This window comes from Bombus huntii, chromosome 6 (genome assembly GCF_024542735.1).
Source record: "Bombus huntii isolate Logan2020A chromosome 6, iyBomHunt1.1, whole genome shotgun sequence".
Lineage (NCBI taxonomy): Eukaryota > Metazoa > Arthropoda > Insecta > Hymenoptera > Apidae > Bombus > Bombus huntii.
Window position 1 is genome coordinate 1,357,088 of NC_066243.1, and position 14,544 is coordinate 1,371,631.

A 14,544-nucleotide genomic window follows, 5' to 3' on the forward strand; every position below is an offset into this window, starting at 1 on the left:
TTATTTGTTTCCTCGATTTAATCAATTCGATAAGATCAACCAAGCTCGTATGTTTTACGTTGTTCGCATTTGCGCTTCTTACAAATCGATAGAATAAAATACAATTTATGTATAATATAGATACGTATTAATTTTTCTCGGCACTGACATGTCGAGTAAAAAATACTACGTTTTGATTATTAAGGTGTATCGATTTGCTGTTATACTGCAAAGTTTTACGCGCTTGGTGGGAAATTTAAAAGGCGTAAAAATACACGGAATGCAAAAATGTATAAAACATGTAAAACGGAGTAGTCGTTTTAATATCGAATAGGCGGAACAAATTTCTATTTATATTCCATTCTTTTCGCCATGTACGCAAAAATCTAAAGATACATTAAAGAAAGATTGGCAGTCGACAGACTATCGTCCTTTTGACTTTGCTCATTGTAGCAACGTTTCCTCTGAATAATCGGTAAGCCGACGTTACTATCTTTCGTCTAGTCTTTAGTTCTAATGGCTGTTATCGTTGTAATACAGATATAGAACGTTATTACGTAATATAGACCGTTTATTTCGAAAGGGATGGAAGTCCATATCTGGAAAAAGAAGTGGAGAAGAGCAAAAATTTGCGTATACTCTAATATGAACGTTTTGTTTATGAACAATTTGCGATTTAAATCTTAAAATATTCGTCGGTTGAAGTTTCGTTAATAGATGGTTTTGCATAATCATTTATCTTGAAAGTGCATTTTCTGTAATCTGTGACCTGTCTGCGAACAGTCTAGGCACTAATCAAAAACAGATGATATTGAAATTAAACAACGGTATCTCGTTTTTCCTGCTCTCGTAAGCGAAAGCATAGATTAAAGCGTGAAACGCAAGTTTCAAACAATGAAAATTTAACGACTCGTAGAATTCGCTAATTCTTAAAGTGGTGTATGTCCGTTTGCGACCCTGAAAAAAGATATTGCTCTGTTTGATCCTCGAGAGCTATTTGTATAACGAATTTAGTCGCTTAGAAACTGGACAAAGTATAATAGATCTTATCAGGAGTTTTCAATCATTAAACGCAAGCATTTTGATATCTCGAAACAAGGGAAAGTGGAGTTACACCGCTGTCGAAATAAACTGTCCGCGCGAAACTGTATGAAACGTCAGAAATTTTTAGCGTCGCGTCGTCCAAGCGAGCTTTTACTTTTCTGTCCGTGTCATAAAAAGGTGAGGCAACGACGCGATACATTCGTAACAGTAACTATTATAATTACTTTGTTTCACTTACTACAGTCGTCTTTTATATTGTTACTTATCGTATGCAATTTTTCTTAGTTTACGTAAATTTGTCTAAGATCGCCGGTATTGCCTAAGATCGAGTACATTTTCACATCGTCGTTACGTATGACAGCGCGATGCTTGCCTGTATATCGAGGTCGTTCTTTATTTCTTTTTTCTTTTTCTCTCGCCTGTTGGAATTATTCTAATCCTATAAATAGAACCTGTCGTCACATCGATTCATCATACGTATAAAAAAAATCGTGTGATCAAGCGATCAATATGAGAGCTCGTGCGTTTTCCTTCGACTGTATTATCAAATTTAATATTAAAGATAGTCGAATTACTTTTATTTTCCTTAAAAGCGACGAATGACGAAAGCAACAAAGTAATCGCTGTTATTACTTTAATCATTTCTTGTGAATGTGATCGATGAACCAACCTTGACCCAGTGTCTGAACGTGGTTTATAGGATTACTAACTCCATGAGTCTTCCAATCGTTTCAAGTATATCGACATGTCCATAAATACAATGTTAAAAGTGGAACGGAAATAGACGGTTTCTAAATATTTGGAAATTAATCTTAATTCTATAACGAAATTAATCTTAGGATTTTATCCGTTTACGTTTAAATTAGACGCGTTTTACGTATTCCTACGTAATATCAAAAGAGAACGTGTATGCTACTTTTGAATTAATTGGATTTTTTATGAAGAGCGATATTAATTGAATAAAATATCCTAATATATATCGTAGGATATGCAATATATCATTAGAATATATTATAATATTATGTTAATTAATTTTAATAGTATCTATAAATATAATTAGTTAAATATAGAATCAAAAGACACAGTAAACGGTAAAAGCGTGTGAAATTTATCGACAGACCTATGTATAATAATTGCAATAGAAAGATAGAATCTCATAAGCAAGAGAAACACGATTATTAAAAATTAGAGATTAAAGTTAAAAACCATAGAAACAGATCGTATTCGGTGTTTCCATTTTGTATTCGGATATAAAATTAGATCCTTCAAAAGCTTCTTATTTTCCTGTTAGATACACCGCGTATACAGGTTCATGATACATCGCGGGTCACGAAAGTATTCCAACTTTTTACGTATGTGTACGTTATATGGAAGAACTTGAAATCTCGTTAAACGTTGTAACGAGACACGACTATCGCCGTTACGTTGACAATGCGTGAAACTGATCTAAAAATGTACACAGAAGTTACAAGAGAGTCATTAGACGTATACGAGTTGTTGAACGATGATGAATAAAATCATTCGTTACACTGATAAGCTACCTACGACATTCGGTGAAACCAACTTTAGCATTAACCAAATGTCTACTACTATTACTCTATCACTATTACTGTTGTGTACTAACTTTCCATTAAGCGTACGTTTGCAATAAATGTTTCCTAACTTGTTTATGCGTGTACATCGTCGAATGGGTTTTTGTTATGTGGGAATTTTGCTATTATAACGACGATAATCGTGTCTCGAATGCAGAGTCCAGTCGAGCCAAAAAGAGGAAAAAAGAAAATAAGAAGAGGATACAGAGTAAAATTTTGTTGGCCGAGGTTGAGTTTTCAAGAAAAATTAAATGGAAGAATTTGCGAGAAATTAATGTAGCCGAGCTGGCATGGAAAAATAACGAAAGAAACGTGGAATAAAATTCTTTCGTCGAAGGTTTCGGTTTCGAGAAGCAGCAAGACCGAACATACTTGGCTACGAATCGATACACGCGTACGATTCTTCAAATTTATTTCCCTTAAAAATAGCCGACATATTAAATGCGTAGATACGCGTACATGTTTGATTACTTTCGCGAACCGCTACCTCTACGCTCTTCTCACGAATCATCGTTCATTCGTATGTGCTGGCATTTACTTGAATCGAAGTCAGACACCTTGTACGTTACGCGCTCGATATTGTTACGAGTTCGACTAATCTTATTATTTTCTACCGCTGCTGGCCCTATCCAGGACGTGAGAACAAAGGTGAGTCGTTTCACAGCAGTCACACGGATTGTTCGTGTCTTTTAACATAGGTGGAAATTACATGTTTGATTGATTATTGTCGTGTAATGCGATCAACTTGTTACTAGTAATAATTCGGCAATCGGTGTGAGAGTGGAGAGCAGATCGCTGTATCGCTACTGGCGGAAACTACGAGCAGAGATTTCGAACGATTAGCTATCTCGATGAAGCGACGTAATTGTTTGAAGTCTCTCAAATCGGTATTGAACCAACAATTTGCCTCGGTAGATTCTACACTGTCACTGTAGGAGTGCATTTAATAATCCTTTACTTTTTAAACATTCGTAATAGCGTTATTGTGCTGTGTGTCAGTTATACTATATTATACGTTATGTCAGTGGTTCTTAACCGAAACGATATCTCGGAACAATAACGTTCCAGCGAATTAAACGTAACGAGTAATTTCGACGAAAGAATTATTCTAATTACAGCTTTTACGAATACAGCGTCTTTCTTTAAAATTAAAGAAAAGATCATTTTCTTCCCTTACCGTTGTCTATACTGCTCTTTCGTTCGTAATTTATACGTTTGAATATGTTCGTGCAAGAGTATGTTCATCGATAGTTTAGTCGGTTAGCTTTGCCACTTTGGTGATTTTGTTGTTCCGCGAATGTGTCTTATAATGTGAAAATGTTGCGCGATTTCGAGCAGGTTAAAAACCACTGTCTTATGTGTTCAACAGCTTTATATAGCAGAGTAAAAGTCAGTGAAATAGGCAGCGTCTATGTGAAAAAGATATATAGATGGGATATACGATGAATCGGTACTACGTTACTATGTTAAAGCAACATACGTAACAAGCGTACATTAAACGTTAAATAATTAATGCTTATTATGGAATTAAATTATGGTTGTTATTTATCGATACTAATCGGAATGTAATTGATCATAGACAGACGTAGTCAAACATAATTTACGTGTAATAGTGTGATAGTAGTACCTGGTGTGAAATAGTTACTTGAAATATTTTGGTTGTGTCAGAAGGTATTAGTATATGATAAAGAGAATCAGTGGTTTTTCTTTTTCAAGAGTTTTCTTCCCTTTTGTCGCAATTACGTGATAAAATAACATGTAGCTGTAGCTGTCGAAACTAATGTACATAGAGTAGACGTTTTAGTGCAATGTTTCCCAACCATTTTCAGAAAAAGCACACAGTTGGGTTTAAGTGTCCCACGGGATCGAACTGCCGCCACGTATGGAGATGCGCCATCGAGCAAATGTTATTTTTCACGTATGTATGCTGTTATTCAGCTAATGGCTTTTAACGTACTGGCATGAACAATCACGGCTTCGTATATCGTTATATCAAATATATACAGGGTGGTTGGTAACTGGTGGTACTGATTCTACGCGAAAAAAGAAGTCGAAAATATAGAATAAACATTTTTCGTTCGAGGCTTTGTTTTCGAGAAAATCGACTTTGAATTTTCGGTCGGTACGCGTGCACTTTATCGCGTCTCGTTATAACGGATCTCACTGTAGATCGTTGTCTCGATGGAAAAATTAAAACAAAATTTTTATTCTATATTTTCGACTTCTTTTTTCGCGTAGAATCACCCCCTTGTACCACCAGTTATCAACCACCCTGTATATACTTACCATCATATGTATCGTATCCTTGGATCGTTAGTGAAACGTTAGAACTTTCAAGTGTTCCATTACCATTTCGTTAACGAGTTTTACGCATAAGGTGTCCCACCTAACTCTGCCATCCTTAATTGCTCTTTTATTTGTCACGATACAAAAACATGTCGCGAAAGGAATAGAATTAGGCTACGAGAGTGGAAGTCGTCTCAAGGTCGTATCTTCCGAGATTATATCGCTAGTTACGTTTTTCTTTTTTTTTTCTGGCCCGTAAATTTCACATATAAAAGATCGAGATGAAAGCTCGCGTGAAAAGGAATCGCAGAACATCGTGAATAATTAATAATTAATAAACGACATTAAGGTATTTATTATTTTAATGCGCGTTAAAATGTTTTCCGCCAAAATCGGTACATTTGTTTACGCCAAGAACCTATGCTCGTCCAGATCTGTTTATCGTGTCCGAAATTGAACATTCCTGTATACGATATCGTTGATCATCGTATCAATACAGGGTGGTTGGTAACTGATGGTACAAGCGGAAAGGGAGGGGGTGATTGTACGCGAAAAAAGAAGTAAAAAATGTAGAATAAAAATATGTTTTTTACATTTTTTCATCTAGACAACGATCTACAGTGAGAACCGTTACAACGAGACGCGATAAAGTGCACGCGTACCGAGCCAAAATTCAAAGTCGATTTTCTCGAAAACAAAGCCTCCAACGAAAAATTTTTATTCTATATTTTCGACTTCTTTTTTCGCGTAGAATCACCCCCTTCCCGCTTGTCCCACCAGTTACCAACCACCCTGTATAATTGTACAATGTAGAGTACGCAGAATGGATATCCATGGGGCGTGATCAAAAATATAGTATACAGAGACGTGGTCGGCAGAACATGAAAATGTATTTGCAACGCTTCTGCAGGCATATTCTCGGTTATAGCAAAAAGAGCTGGAGACGCGACCGTTTTACGTCTAAATAAGAGTATCAAGTTTAAGGGAGAACATCACGAGTATACGTTAAAATAACAAATAACGCGTTTAAGGTGTTCATTCTGTTTCTGCAACAGCCTTTTTACGCCAGCTTCTAATTTGATCTTGTGCTCGGGAAATCATCGGCCAGATCATTCGAAGATCATGCTACGGGACACGGCTGTATGCGTTTTCGTCTTAGCTTTTTTTAGTCGTTTTGTTTAACAAAACGAAACCAACGGTGTAATGTCGGATGATCCTGAGACGACACTCTTATATCCTAATATCTCCTCGAAGGACGATAACTTTCTCTCATTTGCTTGTATCCTGACAAATAAGAGAAAATGAAAAGCGACGGTGTTAGGTGTATCAGATCTGATAACATGTTACATATAGGATCCGTAATTCATGGTACAAATGGGATCAGAGAGATTCTATGGCTGAGAAAATACGACGAAGGTCAAGAACAGTCAAACTGTGTTGGAGGAAATCGATTCTCAAAACTTGACAAGTATGGATTAATTTGTTTAATTGCCAACTATACAGGGATAGGTAATCGACAGAAGGTTACCGTATGTGTGAAAGTAAGTCGAAAACATAATATTTGAGAAAATCGAATATGAAGAGTTGCCCAGTATTCGAGCTTATTTTTGTAGCGGCACGTGAGTAGAGGACAGTTCGAATCATGTTGTTGTTTTACCTCGGAGTATCAATATCGTTAGGATACAAATAGTGTAAGAACAAATAAACTCCGGGCAAAACAACATCGCTGCTACGTGCAACCGTCGAGCAAACTCGAATTCAAATTTTCCTCCGACCAGTATAAATAAACGGACGCAATCGAAAAGAGTTGAGTACCGACGAGTTATCTAAGAGTTATCTATCGAGTTATCTATCGAGTTATGTATCGAGTTATCAACGTATTATGAGCGATCTAATTAACCAGTCATTAGCGATCTTACTTTGCGATTTACACACTGTACGAGCGCATCAACGAATATAGTCGGTATACTAATTTATTATTTTAAATATATTCGACGGGTTTAACAACAAGCTTTAACTTGTTGTTAAATAACTTTTAACCCTTTGCACTGGAGAACTTTTTCGACCGGGTGTACCAGCTACTCCGGATGATCTAGCGTATACGTGACGCGTGTCTTACAGCTAATGTAAAATGATTTCATATACAAATTAACTTACAAAAACATTATATTCTAATAATTCATCTATATTTACATCTTTGAAAATATGCTTTTGTAATATTAATTTCTGTATTTTTTTGTATGGTAACTTATAAAGCATTCACCAAGATGCGTTCTTGATATAATTAATCTCATTCTTCAACAGTTCAAAATCAAGTTCATCTTCGTTTCAGCTAATTTCACTTCCGAAAACTTTTTTAGGGCTTCTAAACTATAATATTATACTTTTGTCATGATCGTCGAATTCGAACTAACGTTGGAGACGTTGTTTCAATTCAACTATAGTTTCGGAGGGATATGGGATTAAATATTTTATCTCCATTTTAAACACTAACGCTTTACACGTCCTAACAAAGAACACAAAGAGCTAAGGAACCAATTTACGAACCAATATTGCACTCTAGTCAATTGGAGATGTCGAAATCTAATGTAAATAGGGACCATCGCCTCTCGTTCGCCAATGGAGTTGCAGCACGAAATGCCGTGCTGACTGAAAGTCGCCTCTCGAGTGCAAAGGGTCAATAAATCTCACGATCAAACATTCTCTATACAAGTCCTCTACTTTTTTTTTCAGAACAGGGCCTTGAACGACAAAAACGTATTCTACGTTTTCGACTTGTTTTCACATGAAATAATTTCCTATGGATTATCCGCTTCCGTCTAGTTGAGAATTGGACGAGTCCGCGTATTCTTGACAAGTTTTCAAACTCGATCTTCTGCAAAGCGAGGCTTTCAACGAAATTTTGTTTTCAATTTTTCTCGTATTTCGAATCACAGAATCTCGCGAATCCCCCTCCCACTGCTTGTACTACGAATCACGGACCGCATACTGTATACGCAGCTTTTATGCTGCAAGGAAAAAGCTTATTTTTGTCAATGATTAGTAAAAATGTAATTACGAAGTTATAAAATGATCCAAGATTTTTTTTTACCACAAATGTACACTAACTTTGTCTGTATATAGTACTATGTGCATCTAGCCGTGCATCTGTGTATGTATGTAACTGTGTATAACGGAATGATATTTATAAATTCGTAGATAAACACAATGCTATATACAGGGTGGTTGGTAATTGGTGGTACAAGCGGAAAGGGGTGATTCTATGCGAAAAAAGAAGTCGGAAATATAGAATAAAAATTTTTTTTTTTAATTTTTCCATCGAGACAACGATCTACAGCGAGATCCGTTATAACGAGACGCGATAAAGTGCACGGCGTACCGAGCCAAAATTCAAAGTTGATTTTCTCGAAAACAAAGCCTCGAACGAAAAATTGTTATTCTATATTTTCGACTTTTTTTTTCGCGTAGAATCACCCTCTTTCCGCTTGTACCACCAGTTACCAACCACCCTGTATAATACACATATACGACTGAACACAAGGAAGCGTAGAACTTTCGTATAAGGAATATACAATAAAATGATCTCCTCGTGAAACTTTAATATGTTGTCTTATCTTTGGAAAAAAAGCCGGTGCACTGTGTCTTCTCGCGTATCATTCTTGAAGCAAAAGTTGCCGATTCGTTTAGAATCATATCTGTTGTGGGTTATCATTTTTAAATAGGTACAAGCGTAAACGCTGAAATAAAATTTATAAGGACTCTCTATCATTCATCGTCTATGGTTCTGTCCAATTTTTCTCTTGTTAGAAAAATTCGATTGCTATTTGCAAAAGATTCGATTCTTCACAAGTACTTTATTTCCCTTCCTTTTACCCGTATTTCCAGCTCTCGCGCATAAGATCATTATTAATTAGAGCCCCGATCCGAGGATGTCGCGAGATAGCTGCGCTAGGTGTCTTTCTTCGATCGTGTTACCATTTTCGTCACTTGGCCCTTTCGATCTTTCTGCCAGCAAAAGTATAATTTGCACTAACTCGAACGAGCTCTTTGTTTATGATAAATGTTATATATGCTTACAGTTACGAAATCTCGTAAATTATGAAAAATTTCCTAAAGTGACTCTGAAAGCGAATTTCTTTGTAAACATTGTTGCTTTAAGACGATAACCAAAAAGGTAATACATTTAACCCCTTGGCCTGTAACCACGAGCGAGACTCGTGGTAAGGGATTTGTGCCATAAGCGAGAACCACGAGTCTGACTCGTGGTAAAGAATTTGTGCCATAAACGGAACCCACGAGTCTGACTCGTGGCTATTTACAAATTTCTAGTGATTCGTTATCCACTTTGAAATGATAAACTGTTTTTGTCAACTGATCAATTGATCACCATCACGTCCTAGACGTCTTGAAAACACTATTTGTCCTCAAACGTTGTTTATTGTTTCGCAATTCCTTTTGTAGCCCCTAAATATCCATGTCATAAGAAGTGTACATTTTGCGCCAGTTCTGGCACACGACTGAACAGATGAATGGCACGACGCGCTACCAAACTTCTTGCTTACTATGGCTCGCGCGATCGGCAGGTAACGTGTAGGCCAAGGGGTTAAAGGTTGTTGTATTATGTTTTCATTATAGAACGTTATTAGTCTTAATTTTCTATATTTTCAAACGTTTAAACTATTATTTCGCGGGGTTTATTATATGGAAGCTACAAAGAGGACGTAGGACGATGGAAAAAAATGTTACACCGAATCCTAACGTGAAAAATGATACGAATCTTGGGAAGCTATTTATGGTACAACGGATATTTCGTTTTGAAATACAAGCAGCCTGTTCGATTTTTAAGAACTTTTGTAACATACAGATATTATCGTGTATAATTATCGTACTTAAGGTATGTCTCAGAGTATAATCGCTCGCGAATGTTTAACACGCGAGAGCGTATGCGTGAGAATGTTGTTGTATGTGGTCGGCACATACGAGTGAGAAAGCAACCTTTTGGAAAAACTGAACACGCGAGCCCAGCCCTCTACGTAGACACGCATGGCAGCGTTATATCTGTGCACACGCATGCCTTACATTCATCCAGAACTTCATCAAATCGCGTAATTTGCACTCGTTTATCTGAGAAACGGTACCGCTGGGCCTGTCCATTTTTTAATATAAAAGTTCTAACGTAGTTTCACGCGATATATCAGCTGTTTGAAAAATTCGCAAGCAATTCGCTTTTGATTTTGGAGAAGCTTTGAGGTTCGATACGTTGACCTCGGGGTACCGCCAGGCTTCCTTAAGTTTTAGCTACGCGAACATCGTATCCTTTTTAACACGTAGCTAAAATTTGAAGATATTCCCAAGAAATTCATTCTCTCAGAGACATACCTTGATATAACTGTTTGAATGTACGGAGACCGACGAAACCGATCAAACAGCCGAGTAAATCACTAACTGAACACTCTCTTCTGATTAGATTACCTAGGGCATCGGATGCACCGGTTGTAAGCGGTGGATCTATCTTCTCCTGGGGTACGAAATTCAAATATACTGGCAGGACAGAAAAGGAAGTTTTAGAGGAAACGGGTCCACTTCGGAAGGAAGAACCACCCATACAGCGATGTCAAACGACGTGTCTTAGAAGAAAAGCTAGTAGTGTGCCAGCTACCCCCAGTACCCCTAGTCAGGATCTCGTCGAAATAAGTTAGTATCTATCTATCGTTTCTTTCTAGCGTCCTGGTGTCGTGTAAATTCAAATTAATTATTAGCACGTTGACTGCCACGACACCCGTATTCGGGTGTCAGCAAAGTTTATGGTCAGGCCGCGTAACACATTCGGGTGTCGCTTATTTGACTACTTGCCAGGGATCGTCGTAGGTATTTGAAAAGATATTCCATAATAATAAAACTGTTGAATTGTTATAAAATAAAAATACGAAAATGGTTTATTAAAAAAATTATTTGGAATGTAAAACTTTAAAGCATTCTATACGTAGGTGAGGTTGGTCGGGACAATTTGGACAATAAGTTGTTGTTTTCTTCAAATTCTTTTCTGCCTTTGTTCGGTCCATTCGACGTCTTTTATTCGCATAACATAGTTTGCACGCGCGTCTAATGCTTCTTCCGGAATCGTTTTTCCGAACGGCGATATTATGCTGACTCCGTCGAAGACAAGAATCTTTTGTATTTTCAGACAACCTTAATAATTTTCCAACTAATAATTGTCTAAATATTCTAATATTTATATTTTTCCTTGTTGCGATTTTGTAAATCGTCAAAGCGTTTACAACAGAAATTCCCAGAAGGAATTGAACAGCAAGTTTTCTGTACCATTCGATTCCTTTTCTAATTGTGGTGGCATAAGAAACCATTTGGTCGGAATAATCTATACCACACTTTCCTTCGTTATATTCAACAACAGCTAGTGGTTTTAATGTTGCGAACAAACGAAACGAAAGATCATTCTCGAGACCACCGCTTGAGCGACTCGCATTACTAAAATATCGATGGAAGTGTCACGTAAACTTAAGGGTTGGTTGATGAAATAAAATAGCTGAGTCGTAACACAACTATTAATTTTCTTTTAATTAAACTTTATTACGAATTCAGCAATCACAATGTAATACACACTGAATTAACACAAATCACAATTCACTCCAACCACCTTATGTAAGACTTAGTTACACTGCGACTGTTATAAGGGTAGAGACCGGTAAAGATATGTTGACTATTCTAAGGATACAGAATAAGTGAGTTTTACTGACGATACTGTGTCTGAGGAAAGCTAGGGATGGGTGTGTCTAAGTACACGGGACTATCAGATTTGTTGATGACAATTTTGGTTAAGGAAGTGAGGACAGTAGACACCGTCTCCGATTGGATAATAAGACGGTTGGTGGACCAGGAAGGGTTTTAGCTGCCCTCGCGAAACAGTTGCTAACGGAACATACCAGATGCGAAGGAAATCGACTTTCCATGCTAACACGTGGTAGACAATGAACGTAAAAGGGAATCCAAGACAAGAGATACTCGTTTGGTCCCAAGAACCTTAACTATGAAAATTCCAAGACCCCTGATGGGTACTTAAGACTATTGAGGGTACGCGCCAAGGATGTGCAGACATCTGGGTGCCATCCTGTCCGCGGTGTGTGGCCTGGTCTCTGATGTGAAGTGACGTTACGGGAGCACCTAGCAGAGATCGCTTGGTACTGCTGTACGCGTGGCCTGACGGAGATTTCGTTGAAAACACGCGTGGCAGTCAACGTGTTAATACAGAAATTAGTACGTAGCGTAGCAAGATGTTCGCGAGGAATAGATGCGAATCTTGCCTCTGTTTCGCAAATACCTGAATAGATAGAAATAGATTGGGCGCATACTGAGCATCAAAACGATGCTAACCCAAAATAAGATACAGAACTCGTATTTTGTTTTGTAATTGTATAAATATCTACCAAGGTCCGCGTATAAGTGCAATCAAACCTGTCCAGTCGCACACTCGATTTATCAATTGCCGGTAAATACTGATTTTCTACGATAAACGAAGCTGTAACGACGTCCGATTACTAACAAGAAAAAAATGAGAAGAGGATCGTGCAAGAAAGTCAGGATAATTCTCAACACTCTTGGTGTTCTCGCGTGGCTGGGTAGACAAGCAAGGATGGAAAAAGAGTAGAGACAGTGTGGCAAAAGCCAGATTTATCCATCCTGATGGGAATTTCAAAGGCAAAAGTGTAACGGTATTGCGATAAACTACAAGTTTAGTAGAACACCGTGTCACATTCTGGATATAATTGTAACAAGTAAACAAGCATAATTTGATTTACAATTCTTCTCACAATATATACGGTTAATAAGTATCAATCTTATTTTGTAATTGCAACGACCATTCGTACTTATGCTAATCGTGCTGAGTGTTCCATGCCTTGTGGACGATAGTGTATACACTGTAGCTGTACGAATAGAAAACAAAAAAGATAGGGAGACGGAGACTGATCGCTATTCAAACATTCTTTACATTGTACTACAGATTTTTATGCGAATTTGTATTTTTACTAATATAAGGAACAAAACGGAGCTTAGATAGAAAATTGTTTTACCTAAGTGTTAGGGAGACCATTATACCCTAGACATTTTCTACATTTCTGTAAATTATTTGCATCCTGTGTGCATGTTTGCAGTTTGTAAATTCTTACAAATGTATAAAATGTATAAAAATCGGCAGTTTTGTATTTTCAACTTACAAAAAACAGTTTAGATACGATGCTTATGAGTTTGGAATTTTTAGGATATTCCAGTTTGCCACGTAGCTGTCACAGTGCAGGTTTGGACGGTGCTGGAATGTCAGAAGGTAGTACCGGCGTTCCATTCAGTTCACCTTATTGTCCAGATAACACTTTACCACTTCTAGAACCTGTCTCGGAGGACCAAGAAATTCATGGCAGAAGAAATAACGGTCAGTCACGCATTTAATTCTCTTGTACATAGAATTTTGTCATTCGTCTTTTCTTCTGGATTTTTATTCAATCGAATATTTACGCTGATTCGAGACGCATGGCTTACAGTAAATATGAATCTTAATTACAGATTTCTTTCATACGATCTGTTCGATCGAATCGTTTCTTAGCTGATACCCCGTACAATAATAGAGAATGCACGCGAATGCAAGTTTTGCTGTTCATCGAATTCTAAATAATTGCATCAATATAGACTTTAAGCGTGTACTGTGCTTTGCTGAGAAGTCTCTCGGAAGGAACACGGATATGATTGGTTATACATCAGCCAAGTTTCTTATTCAGACGGGTATCCGTTGCATCAGAGGTACAAGACACCATACTGGACCTGCCAATTAGACGTTTCATAAGCTCTCTAAGCTACCAGAATCTTGACATCGTTCGAACCACCACACACGTACCTTCTTTTTTTTCATTTTTGCACGTGGAGAAATCCTCGTGGACACTCCGCTGCTGCTAGTAATCGGTAACAGCAGAGTAGCGTCGACTCTTAGCGACTAAAACTCCACGATGACCATCCTACGCGTATGACAGGAGTGCTTCAGGAACCTCTTATGAATTATCTTCTGTTGCACCTTCTTACCATACATATACCTAACAGAAAATTCCAATAAAACGGAATCATTCGCTAAATAGATAGTACTACACGGATCAACTCGTCTTATCCTTCCGGCTACTGATTTACATAACCTTTAGATCAACTGCAACGACACAAGCCACGTTAAAAGGAAATATAGCTAGTCTTATACAGGGTGGTTGGTAATTGGTGGTACAAGCGGAAAGGGGGTGATTCTATGCGAAAAAAGAAGTCGAAAGTATAAAATAAAAAATTTTTTTTTTAATTTTTCCATCGAGACAACGATCTACAGCAAGATCCGTTATAACGAGACGCGATAAAGTGCACGCGTACCGAGCCAAAATTCAAAGTCGATTTTCTCGAAAACAAAGCCTCGAACGAAAAATGTTTATTCTATATTTTCGACTTCTTTTTTCGCGTAGAATCACCCCCTTTCCGCTTGTACCACCAGTTACAAACCTACGGCCTGTGTGTTAGCTTCGGGCCAATATCGTTAATCCGACCGGCCATCGATTTTTACAGCGATAAATCTACACGCATAAGTAAATATTCTCTCTTATTTCTC

The 14,544-nt window shown here is 37.5% G+C and overlaps 1 protein-coding gene across 10 annotated transcripts in view; it reads left to right on the forward strand.

The window, feature by feature from the left end:
* The window catches only part of LOC126866494 (FERM domain-containing protein 5), a 61,046-nt gene that overhangs the window by 28,166 nt on the left and 18,336 nt on the right, over positions 1-14,544 (forward strand). For 6 of the 10 annotated variants that reach the window (XM_050620109.1, XM_050620111.1, XM_050620118.1 and 3 more), the window contains 4 exons: positions 3,249-3,263; positions 4,445-4,533; positions 10,369-10,595; positions 13,177-13,344. In XM_050620109.1, coding sequence (XP_050476066.1) covers positions 3,249-3,263; positions 4,445-4,533; positions 10,369-10,595; positions 13,177-13,344 — 499 coding nt within the window. The remainder of the gene's footprint in view (positions 1-3,248; positions 3,264-4,444; positions 4,534-10,368; positions 10,596-13,176; positions 13,345-14,544) is intronic. The other 4 variants (XM_050620113.1, XM_050620114.1, XM_050620119.1 and 1 more) reach the window with 2 other exon arrangements.